This window comes from Salmo salar, chromosome ssa01 (genome assembly GCF_905237065.1).
Source record: "Salmo salar chromosome ssa01, Ssal_v3.1, whole genome shotgun sequence".
Taxonomy (NCBI): Eukaryota; Metazoa; Chordata; class Actinopteri; order Salmoniformes; family Salmonidae; genus Salmo; species Salmo salar.
In genome coordinates this window covers 164866862-164879563 of record NC_059442.1, presented here as the reverse complement: position 1 = coordinate 164879563, position 12702 = coordinate 164866862, and the positions used below count along the sequence as shown (strand labels likewise).

The window sequence follows — 12702 nt, the reverse complement described above, 5'->3', positions numbered from 1 at the left end:
GTTTTTTATTTATTTATTTAACAAGACAAGTCAGTTAAGAACAAATTCTTATTTACAATGACGGCCTACTCCGGCTAAACCCTAACCTGGACGACGCTGGGCCAATTGTGCGCCGCCCTCTGGGACTCCCAATCACAGCCGGTTGTGATACAGCCTGGTATCGAACCAGGGTCTGTAGTGACGCCTCTAACACTGAGATGTAGCGCCTTAGACCGCTGCGCCACTCGGGAGCCCTTCAAGTCGTATGCATAGATTCACTGATAAAGTAACAGTCAGATCTAAATCGAGATAAATCAACGTTTCCAATTAATAAACCAATAGGTCTACCTGTCCTCGTAGTTTACAATCCAAGATAGACGACAAAGACAAACCCCACTCAACTTGGCACACAGAAACCAACCCCAAGCGATACGGCAGGCAGATCTTTATTTTATTGAACTACTCAACTTGGCACACAGAAACCAACCCCAAGCGATACGGCAGGCAGATCTTTATTTTATTGAACTACTCAACTTGGCACACAGAAACCAACCCCAAGCGATACGGCAGGCAGATCTTTATTTTATTGAACTACTCAACTTGGCACACAGAAACCAACCCCAAGCGATACGGCAGGCAGATCTTTATTTTATTGAACTACTCAACTTGGCACACAGAAACCAACCCCAAGCGATACGGCAGGCAGATCTTTATTTTATTGAACTACTCAACTTGGCACACAGAAACCAACCCCAAGCGATACGGCAGGCAGATCTTTATTTTATTGAACTACTCAACTTGGCACACAGAAACCAACCCCAAGCGATACGGCAGGCAGATCTTTATTTTATTGAACTACTCAACTTGGCACACAGAAACCAACCCCAAGCGATACGGCAGGCAGATCTTTATTTTATTGCCGTTTTAATGAAATTCCCTGCTGGCATCTGATTAGCTCAGAGGCACTAAATCAGGTAGTCATGCATCAGGGCTGGCCAGACAGGGATAGGAAGAATGATTAACTCTCCTGGAAGAAGATGACACTATCACTTTAAGTGGCTCAAGTAGTCAGAGACGAGGGTGTAGATCTATCTCACAATCAGTGGAGCCATTGTCAGACCATAGCTTTTAAAAGGAAAGTTCACCCGATTCACACATTTACATTGGTTTACTTACCCTGTAAGCAGTTAATGGACAAAACCAAAGCACGGATTGCTGTCTAACCATATCCATACACTGCTTACAGGAAACCAATATGTCATGTTGCAATTTGGATGGACAATGCCTTTAAGTCTGATCCCAACTATCACGTGTAAACATTCTGCCAGTGACTCTAATGTTTGTTGGCAGAATCTCATTTGAGTTCCAGCAACAACAAAAAACTGCTGTTGATACCTAGTCAGTTGTACAACTGAATGCCTTCAACTGAAATGTGTCTTCTGCATTTAACCCAACCCCTCTGAATCAGAGGTGCAGGGGGCTGCCATAATCGACATCCACGTCTTCGGCACCCGGGGATCAGTGGGTTAACTGCCTTGCTTGGGGGCAGAACGACAGATTTTTACCTTGTCAGCTCAGGGATTCAATCCAGCAACTTTTCGGTTACTGGCCCAATGCTCTAACCACTAGGCTACCTGCTGCCCTACTGTATTAGACACATCACGTACCGTCAATGAAGATCAATAACTATTTTCTTTGCTTGCTCTACGGCTCAATAGGCAGGTAAGATTTCAGATAATTCCAATCTTCGACTGGTGTGTGAAGTGCCTGATAGTGATTGAGGTAACAGGAATAGTAATTAAGGTGATTGCTCGGTACAGAGCTCCCTCTGTGGTTTGTGTCCGGAGGGCCTCCTCAGTCAAGCAGGTTATCCCCATCAACATAAGGCCATAACTGTCCTTGTTGATCCAAGAATATGGTGTACAAAACCAAAAGTAAAAGACGCAAATGACGTATAAAAACGGAAAGCATAGAAAAAAGCACGCATAGAACATATCTACCGCTTCTTAGACTTGCTTTCAATGAGAATGACAGATCTATAACTTACATTTCTATGTGGATTTGGTCGGGTCACCCACAAAAATGACATATTGCAGCTTTTAGCTTTATTGCATTTGCCAAGGGTCGTTATCCTGAAGGTAGTGAAGATGTACTGTACTAGTGGCTATAACAAGCCTGTATAGAGTGCTCGTTCGATACCCACGGGGGACCAGTACGAAAAAGTCTGAAAATGAATGCACTCACTACTGTTAGTCACTCTGGATAAGAGCGTTTTCTAAATGACTGAGATGTAAATGTACACTGAAATACACTAGCTATTTAGCAGCTACTCTACAAGCAACTAAATGTCTAGCAGCTTTGTTATGAAAAGCCAAAAGGGCCAAAATGGGGACATCATTAGACCAGAGAGACCACTCTTTATTTATTTACTTATTAATGGTACATGCTGATTGAATCAGAAGGATGTTCAATACTGTTATTTATTGCTGCTCTGGTTTGCAGAAAAATGGTTGTGTTTGCAGCAGAGCCCTCCCTCCCATCCGTAACCAACCTGTGCGTTTTCTGGGCTGAAGTCATCCAGGATCTCCTTGGTTGAATAATTAATCACAAAGCCTTTGAGAGGGGCAGAGCGCCCGTACGCAGATTCCCCATTCACCGCGTAGATCAGACCACCTGGATACACATACATTTGCATAAGGCGCACACACACACACACACACACACACACACACACACACACACACACACACACACACACACACACACACACACACACACACACACACACACACACACACACACACACACACACACACGGGTTAAGGGAACAGGCACATAAATATGGATTTTCCCCTTTGAAGACTTGCATGCACATTAGGCAGGGCGACGCAACATGAAAGTCGGCATCACAAAAACATTTGTTTCAAAGTGAAATGGTGCAATTAGCTGGCTCTAGGAAAGACCTTACAGTGTGCAGATGAAATGAAGTGGGTTTATTATGGGGATGTGGATGTATCATTTCTCTAAGATGCTGGTGTCTAATTTTCCTCGAATAAAACACACTGGCAACCGATATAAAAGTGTGATGTATGGTTTAAATAATTTTACACCTGAATTATTCCCAGAAAATAAATCCCTGCGAATATGACATAGCCATAACCATAGAGATATAACACAGATTTGGTGTTCTATTCTTTACCCATAACCAAAGCGCAGGAATGGGCAACTTTGATGGGGGTCAAAAAATATATATATATTTTCTTTTTTTATTCTACACATTTTGCCACGGAGTGTAGAGAAAACGTTTCAGTTTAAATGCAAGTTAGCTGCAATTCTACACATTTTGCCATGGGACAGAAAGAAGATTTAGCAATTTTATAACTCATTTCATGCAATTTTAATAATTTTGCCATAGGGTGAAGAGAAATGTTTGCAGTTTTTTTTATATGATATCTGAGTGAGACTGACTAACAAAATCAATGGGGGACCCCCGGCCAGTAATTTGACCGTGATAACAAGTTTAGATAGCTGCCTGCTAAACTAACTTAGCAATCTAAAAATGTTAGCTGACAAGGGCTAATTGAGTGACTGTCAGTGACTGACATAAGAGGAAAACTGCTGATGCACAACCACATTTTAAAAGTGCACCTTGTGTTTTCCTACTATTCTAACTCTCAACGGGAAGTTAAAACCCCAAATGAGTTCCACCCCCAAAATAAATAAACAAATAAATATATTTTTCTACTGTTTATTTTTGTGGGAATTGATCCAACGGCCTTCAAAAGGTGGGGCGCAAGTTGCCCAACCCTGCCATAGAGATATGAGAAACAGATTTAGTGTTCTATTCTCTAACCATAACCATAGAGATAATAGGTGTTCTATTCTCTACCCATAACCATAGAGATACTAGGTGTTCTATTCTCTAACCATAGAGATAATAGGTGTTCTATTCTCTAACCATAGAGATAATAGGTGTTCTATTCTCTACCCATAACCATAGAGATAATAGGTGTTCTATTCTCTACCCATAACCATAGAGATAATAGGTGTTCTATTCTCTAACCATAACCATAGAGATAATAGGTGTTCTATTCTCTACCCATAACCATAGAGATACTAGGTGTTCTATTCTCTAACCATAGAGATACTAGGTGTTCTATTCTCTAACCATAGAGATAATAGGTGTTCTATTCTCTACCCATAACCATAGAGATAATAGGTGTTCTATTCTCTACCCATAACCATAGAGATAATAGGTGTTCTATTCTCTACCCATAACCATAGAGATAATAGGTGTTCTATTCTCTACCCATAACCATAGACATAATAGGTGTTCTATTCTCTAACCATAACCATAGAGATAATAGGTGTTCTATTCTCTAACCATAGAGATAACAGGTGTTCTATTCTCTACCCATAACCATAGAGATAATAGGCGTTCTATTCTCTACCCATAACCATAGAGATAATAGGCGTTCTATTCTCTAACCATAACCATAGAGATAATAGGTGTTCTATTCTCTAACCATAACCATAGAGATAATAGGTGTTCTATTCTCTAACCATAACCAGAGATAATAGGTGTTATATTCTCTAACCATAACCATAGAGATAATAGGTGTTCTATTCTCTACCCATAGAGATAATAGGTGTTCTATTCTCTACCCATAACCAGAGATAATAGGTGTTCTATTCTCTACCCATAGAGATAATAGGTGTTCTATTCTCTACCCATAACCATAGAGATAATAGGTGTTCTATTCTCTAACCATAACCAGAGATAATAGGTGTTCTATTCTCTAACCATAACCATAGAGATAATAGGTGTTCTATTCTCTAACCATAACCATAGAGATAATAGGTGTTCTATTCTCTACCCATAGAGATAATAGGTGTTCTATTCTCTACCCATAGAGATAATAGGTGTTCTATTCTCTACCCATAACCAGAGATAATAGGTGTTCTATTCTCTACCCATAGAGATAACAGGTGTTCTATTCTCTACCCATAACCATAGAGATAATAGGTGTTCTATTCTCTAACCATAACCAGAGATAATAGGTGTTCTATTCTCTAACCATTACCATAGAGATAATAGGTGTTCTATTCTCTAACCATAACCATAGAGATACTAGGTGTTCTATTCTCTAACCATAGAGATAATAGGTGTTCTATTCTCAAACCATAAGCAGAGATAATAGGTGTTATATTCTTTTTCTTAAACCACACCAGACTCACCATGCACAGGTGCGTAGGAGATGGCAAACACTTCCCCTCCAAACTCCTGCTTCTTGATCTCCTTGACGAATTCCCCGGATTCAGCGACAAAGCACTGGATGCGACCATTCTCCCTGTCAGCCACACACAGCTCCCGCCTGTCAGGCAGAAACACTAGGCTGTGTGGGATTCGGAACTGGACCCTTCTCCTTCTGTCTGATGAGCCTGAGAGGGAAGAACAGGGTCATGTTCATTCGGGCACAGCGTAACAAAATGTTTGAAAATGGTGTGTATCCCAGTTTGGGACTTTTTTCTTGAGTTTCATGCCTAGTGAATATGACCCAGAACAACTCAAAGACAACTGTGAATCAAACGGTCTTTGAGCACGGCCCAGGGAGTGAATCACTTAGATTCACTTTGTCTGAGAACATTGTGGCCCAGACATTTCGTGGTGTTACCATGGAGATAGAGGACTCCAGATAGATATAACCTGTTTTATAACCAGCTGCTCATGCTGTCACAGACACAAAGATGAGTCCTCTCTCTCTACGCTGGTGTTACCTCCTTAGAGCATGGTGAATGTTCTTGGGACCAACAAGATGTGCAAAACAATGTTCCTAACCACGGAATCCGTGACCCAGCAGAACCCCCCCACCATCATGTCAAAGTTAAAACATGGAGTTGGACTACCTTGATAATACTCAGCTCAAATTATTATTGTGTCTTAATATATTCACTATACCCAGTTTCTATTGGCACAATTGTTATTGAATATTTGAAAGGAGAATTGGGAGAATAAAATGGGAGTGTGTGTGGATAGAAGTGTATTTGATATTTCACCAGGTAATCCAGATACTGTAAATAATCTGTGTTCCCACTAGTTAGAAGTGTATTTGATATTTCACCAGGTAATCCAGATACTGTAAATAATCTGTGTTCCCACTAGTTAGAAGTGTATTTGATATTTCACTAGGTAATCCAGATACTGTAAATAATCTGTGTTCCCACTAGTTAGAAGTGTATTTGATATTTCACTAGGTAATCCAGATACTGTAAATAATCTGTGTTCCCACTAGTTAGAAGTGTATTTGATATTTCACCAGGTAATCCAGATACTGTAAATAATCTGTGTTCCCACTAGTTAGAAGTGTATTTGATATTTCACTAGGTAATCCAGATACTGTAAATAACCTGTGTTCCCACTAGTTAGAAGTGTGTAGAGGTCTTCAGCCACTGCATGTCCTCTAAGGCCTATTGAATGATTTACCGTAAAAGCACCGCTGTGATGTACTGCACCAGGGGTAATGAAGAGGAGTGCACAGCAGCCACATCAGCAGAATATATTGGCACGCTATTACAGGTAAATCACTATAGATTCAAACACATTTTGTCAAGTTGAGCCTGACATGGCCTTCGCTTCAAACAAACTGCCAATAAATCTTTCATTGTGTGTGTGTTCATGTTTGTCTGAATGTGTGTGTGTGTGTGTGTGTGTGTGTGTGTGTGTGTGTGTGTGTTCATGTTTGTCTGAATGTGTGTGTTTGTGGTGAGTGTGTGTGTGTGTGTTTGTGGTGAGTGTGTGTGTGTGTGTTTGTGGTGAGTGTGTGTGTGTGTGTGTGTGTGTGTGTGTGTGTGTGTGTGTGGTGTGTGCAAACATGGGCACGTCTGGAGCATGTACTACAAACCTGCTCCCCAGTGTGACAGGTATTTTCCCTCGGGTGAGAACTTAAGTATCCTGGCATTGCAGTATCCGTCTGACACGTACACGTTCCCGGTCACGGGGTCCACTGCCACGTCGGTGGGCTTGCAGAAGTGCTCTTTGTCACTTCCTGGTTCAAAGGCCTCTCCCAGCACAACCAGGGGTTTGTCCCGGCCATCGCTGCTGAGTTTGAACACCTAGGTGAGGGGGACAGAGTATGTTGTACACTACGAAAGTCAAAGGCTATGTCCCAAATGGCACCCTATTTCTATAGGGCACTGGTCAAAAGTAGTGCACTAGGGAACAGGGTGCCATTTCGGTAGGGAAGTACGGGAGTTAGGTCATGTTCTCAGGAAAAACTCCTGGCCTTACGATCACTAAAGCCAAATGGAACAACAGTACAACTCACTGGTTTTTCTCTAGTGAGTCTTGGTACATGACAAATGAGCCCCTTTCATACCATATGGTAGCATATGCCGACTCAGACACATTGCATATGCCGACTCAATCAGACATTTCATATGGCCAGTAAGGATGTGAACACTATGGTTCTCACCTGATGGAGGCCAGTGAGGATGTGAACACTATGGTTCTGACCTGATGAAGGCCAGTGAGGATGTGAACACTATGGTTCTCACCTGATGGAGGCCAGTGAGGATGTGAACACTATGGTTCTGACCTGATGAAGGCCAGTGAGGATGTGAACACTATGGTTCTCACCTGATGAAGGCCAGTAAGGATGTGAACACTATGGTTCTCACCTGATGAAGGCCAGTGAGGATGTGAACACTATGGTTCTGACCTGATGAAGGCCAGTGAGGATGTGAACACTATGGTTCTCACCTGATGAAGGCCAGTGAGGATGTGAACACTATGGTTCTGACCTGATGAAGGCCAGTGAGGATGTGAACACTATGGTTCTCACCTGATGAAGGCCAGTAAGGATGTGAACACTATGGTTCTCACCTGATGAAGGCCAGTGAGGTTGTGAACACTATGTTTCTGACCTGATGAAGGCCAGTGAGGATGTGAACACTATGGTTCTCACCTGATGAAGGCCAGTGACGTTGTGAACACTATGGTTCTCACCTGATTAAGGCCAGTAAGGATGTGAACACTATGGTTCTGACCTGATGAAGGCCAGTGAGGATGTGAACACTATGGTTCTCACCTGATGAAGGCCAGTGAGGATGTGAACACTATGGTTCTCACCTGATGAAGGCCAGTGACGTTGTGAACACTATGGTTCTCACCTGATGAAGGCCAGTGAGGATGTGAACACTATGGTTCTCACCTGATGAAGGCCAGTGAGGATGTGAACACTATGTTTCTCACCTGATGAAGGCCAGTGAGGATGTGAACACTATGGTTCTCACCTGATGAAGGCCAGTGAGGATGTGAACACTATGGTTCTCACCTGATGAAGGCCAGTGAGGATGTGAACACTATGGTTCTCACCTGATGAAGGCCAGTGACGTTGTGAACACTATGTTTCTCACCTGATGAAGGCCAGTGAGGATGTGAACACTATGGTTCTCACCTGATGAAGGCCAGTGAGGATGTGAACACTATGGTTCTCACCTGATGAAGGCCAGTGAGGATGTGAACACTATGGTTCTCACCTGATGAAGGCCAGTGAGGTTGTGAACACTATGGTTCTCACCTGATGAAGGCCAGTAAGGATGTGAACACTATGGTTCTCACCTGATGAAGGCCAGTGAGGATGTGAACACTATGGTTCTGACCTGATGAAGGCCAGTGAGGATGTGAACACTATGGTTCTCACCTGATGAAGGCCAGTGAGGATGTGAACACTATGGTTCTCACCTGATGAAGGCCAGTGAGGATGTGAACACTATGTTTCTCACCTGATGAAGGCCAGTGAGGATGTGAACACTATGGTTCTGACCTGATGAAGGCCAGTGAGGTTGTGAACACTATGGTTCTCACCTGATGAAGGCCAGTGAGGATGTGAACACTATGGTTCTCACCTGATGAAGGCCAGTGACGTTGTGAACACTATGGTTCTCACCTGATGAAGGCCAGTGAGGATGTGAACACTATGGTTCTCACCTGATGAAGGCCAGTGAGGATGTGAACACTATGTTTCTCACCTGATGAAGGCCAGTGAGGATGTGAACACTATGGTTCTCACCTGATGAAGGCCAGTGAGGATGTGAACACTATGGTTCTCACCTGATGAAGGCCAGTGAGGTTGTGAACACTATGGTTCTCACCTGATGAAGGCCAGTGACGTTGTGAACACTATGTTTCTCACCTGATGAAGGCCAGTGAGGTTGAACACTATGGTTCTCACCTGATGAAGGCCAGTGAGGATGTGAACACTATGGTTCTCACCTGATGAAGGCCAGTGAGGTTGTGAACACTATGGTTCTCACCTGATGAAGGCCAGTGACGTTGTGAACACTATGTTTCTCACCTGATGAAGGCCAGTGAGGATGTGAACACTATGTTTCTCACCTGATGAAGGCCAGTGAGGATGTGAACACTATGGTTCTCACCTGATGAAGGCCAGTGAGGTTGTGAACACTATGGTTCTCACCTGATGAAGGCCAGTGAGGATGTGAACACTATGTTTCTCACCTGATGAAGGCCAGTGAGGATGTGAACACTATGGTTCTCACCTGATGAAGGCCAGTGAGGATGTGAACACTATGGTTCTCACCTGATGAAGGCCAGTGAGGATGTGAACACTATGGTTCTCACCTGATGAAGGCCAGTGAGGATGTGAACACTATGTTTCTCACCTGATGAAGGCCAGTGAGGATGTGAACACTATGGTTCTGACCTGATGAAGGCCAGTGAGGTTGTGAACACTATGGTTCTCACCTGATGAAGGCCAGTGAGGATGTGAACACTATGGTTCTCACCTGATGAAGGCCAGTGAGGATGTGAACACTATGGTTCTCACCTGATGAAGGCCAGTGAGGATGTGAACACTATGTTTCTCACCTGATGAAGGCCAGTGAGGATGTGAACACTATGGTTCTCACCTGATGAAGCGCCACGTCTGTGACCCAGTAGTTATTGTCCTTGTCCGTGGTGATTCCGTGAGGCAAGTAAAACCTGCCGAGCACACGAAGAAAACACTCCTTAAATGCTTTGAATGAAGACAACAACATCACGTCCTAGGAGTCTACTTAGTGCACTACATAGGGAATAAGGGTGCCATTTTGGACAAAGCCTGTGTGTTCATTACGTAAGACCTCTTATGTCTCAAAACGCCTAATTGCCCTCGTTTGCACAGCGGTGGTAACGCTCTTACATATTTCTGCCGGAGGCCTTGAGTACGCTGCCTTTGACAGGATCCACCACGAGAATGGTGGACTGTTGAATGGGACCCAGGGACTGCTGCTGGTATTTGCCGCTGTTGTCGAAGGAGCTGCAACGGAAGGAGAATGACTTGTGTTAAAATACAGAGAAAACATATAAAATTGTCCCTATTACCTACTGTATCATGAACTACTTTGACCAGAGCCCTTGGTCAAAAGTAGTGTACTATATAGGGAATAGGGTGCCATTTGGGATGCAAACACTCAAATCAATGCATAACAACCCAAATGTGATGACTCGGCAAGTCATATTTGTTTTGTTTGTTTGAAGGGGAACGCTATTACTTAATCAGCAGGTTTCCATCAAAGGGGGAGGCGCCATGGACACAAAAGTGACAAAATCGTACAAATGATTCACTCAAACAATCCCAAATACTTCAACAACTACCTTGAACTCTTCCTGAGTCCCTGCTATAATCAGTCCCTTCTGGAATTCACAGAAAAATAACAGAGGACCCCAACTTTTATTCTTGGTTTCCGATCCCTCACTTTTATCCTCGAACTCCCTGTGGACTCCTCGATGGAAAAACAATGCCTTATACCTAACAAACTCAGTAATGTCCCTATAGTGAAGTAAGCACAAAATATATAATAAATCACGCCTCTATCTAGTCTATGAAACAAAACTGCATTCGTCAATGAACACCACCAGGGACCCGTTTGTTCACATCCCTGAACTTTTGACCTTTTGATGAATTACGCATCAGCTACAAGAGCCTAACGAGTTTAAGGTAGGACAGCAGTAAATAAGGAACTGTAGCTGGGGTGTATACTGATGACTGATATAGAGAGGGACTATCCGTTCTCACCTAATGACCTAGCTAATTCATTTTCCCCTCTCATCTGGCTCCACAGTCTTAAGAAGAGTGCTGAGGCAAGGGCAGTTAGCGGAATTAGCTTTTGCCTGTTAGCGCATGGTGGCTCACGGTCGGCGGATCATAAAATGTATATGTTATTTCACAGGGAGAGTCTTGGCCAGTTAAAGGGATATTTTTCTTCTAAAACATATTTTAGTATGTCATGACAATTTTTGATTTGTACGGAAAGTTACAACTTAACTGCTGACAAGCACATTTTTCTGGAACCATATCAACAGTGGACTAATGAACAAAACACTAAAATAAGTTATTTTTTGGTAAAATATTTTAAAGCTGCAATGTGTAACTTTTTGGGCGACAAGACCAAATTCACATAGAAATGTAGTTATAGATCTGTCATTCTCATTGAAAGAAAGTCTAAGAAGCAGTAAGATATGTTCTATGTGCACTCTCTCTATGCTTCCCATTCTTAAGTTTTGTAGACCAGTTTAAAATAAGCTAAAAATACAATATTTTTGGTTATTGAAAATATATTTCAGAGCGGTTTAGATGGTACAATGATTCTTGCTTGTTTTGTCACAAACTGAAATGAGGAGAACTATTAGAATTTTAGCAACCAGGAAATGGCGGAGCGATATCTGCATATTCTACCTTTAATATTGCACATTCCTGTAATTGATATGGGCCACATCACTGGAGCTGGACATATGCACTGGGATAACTAATTAGGCCCTTCAAATTGGCTCTGTTATGGTCATGGCCAGCACTAGGAAGAGGGAAGCTCAGAAGCCAGGTTATGATTAGGCTAATTAAGACTGAGTGGTGCAGCGGTCTAAGGCACTGCATCTCAGTGCTAGAAGCGTCACTACAGACTCTGGTTCGATTCCAGGCTGTATCACAACCCGGCCGTGATTGGGAGTCCCATAGGGCGGTGCTCAGTTGACCCATTGTCGTCTGGGTTTGGCCGGGGTAGGCCGTCATTGGACATAAGAATTTCTTCTTAACTGACTTGCCTAGTTAAATAAAGGTTAAAATATTATTAGGATAATTGAGTCATGTGTATTTAGAAATACATGGCATGGTTTGGTCGTTAAAAAAACATGTTTTCCCATTGTGAATCTTTTTCACTACGCTTTTTACAACGATACATTTAAAAACATTGACAAAAATGTCTATTATGCACTCGTTTACTTTAAAAACATGTTGCTTAAGGTGAGTGAAACAAGTCCATACTTACACTCACCATTCATCACAAACTGATTTCATAAAAGTGGACTAAGCTACCAACTGTTATAAATTCATTATTGTCATCAATTCAAGGCCTAGTAAATTGCTGATATTAAGATAAATGCCTAATAAGCTATTTCTATACACAATTATAATCTGCAAATGACTGTCTAATATGTGATCCCTATACTACACTAGCTAGGTTTCCATCCAATTGGCAACCAATTTTCATGCGAATATTATAAAATCCACATTTTCGCTCCAGAGATGTGTTTCCATCAAATTGACATGTTGCAGATAAAGTACTGTGCGTGATGATGTAGTCCACATAAAATACCTTTTGTGGTTAAATTCACATGTACCGAATAAAAAATACAAGTTAAATGGGTTTCCATGGCATTTTCAACTC

At 42.3% G+C, this 12702-nt stretch overlaps 1 protein-coding gene across 1 annotated transcript in view; it reads right to left on the bottom strand.

The window, feature by feature from the left end:
* pam (peptidylglycine alpha-amidating monooxygenase) overlaps positions 1-12702 on the bottom strand; it is a 178904-nt gene that overhangs the window by 22289 nt on the left and 143913 nt on the right. The window contains 5 exon segments of the mRNA XM_014145629.2: positions 2531-2652; positions 5218-5421; positions 6882-7092; positions 9910-9982; positions 10182-10298. Coding sequence (XP_014001104.2) covers positions 2531-2652; positions 5218-5421; positions 6882-7092; positions 9910-9982; positions 10182-10298 — 727 coding nt within the window.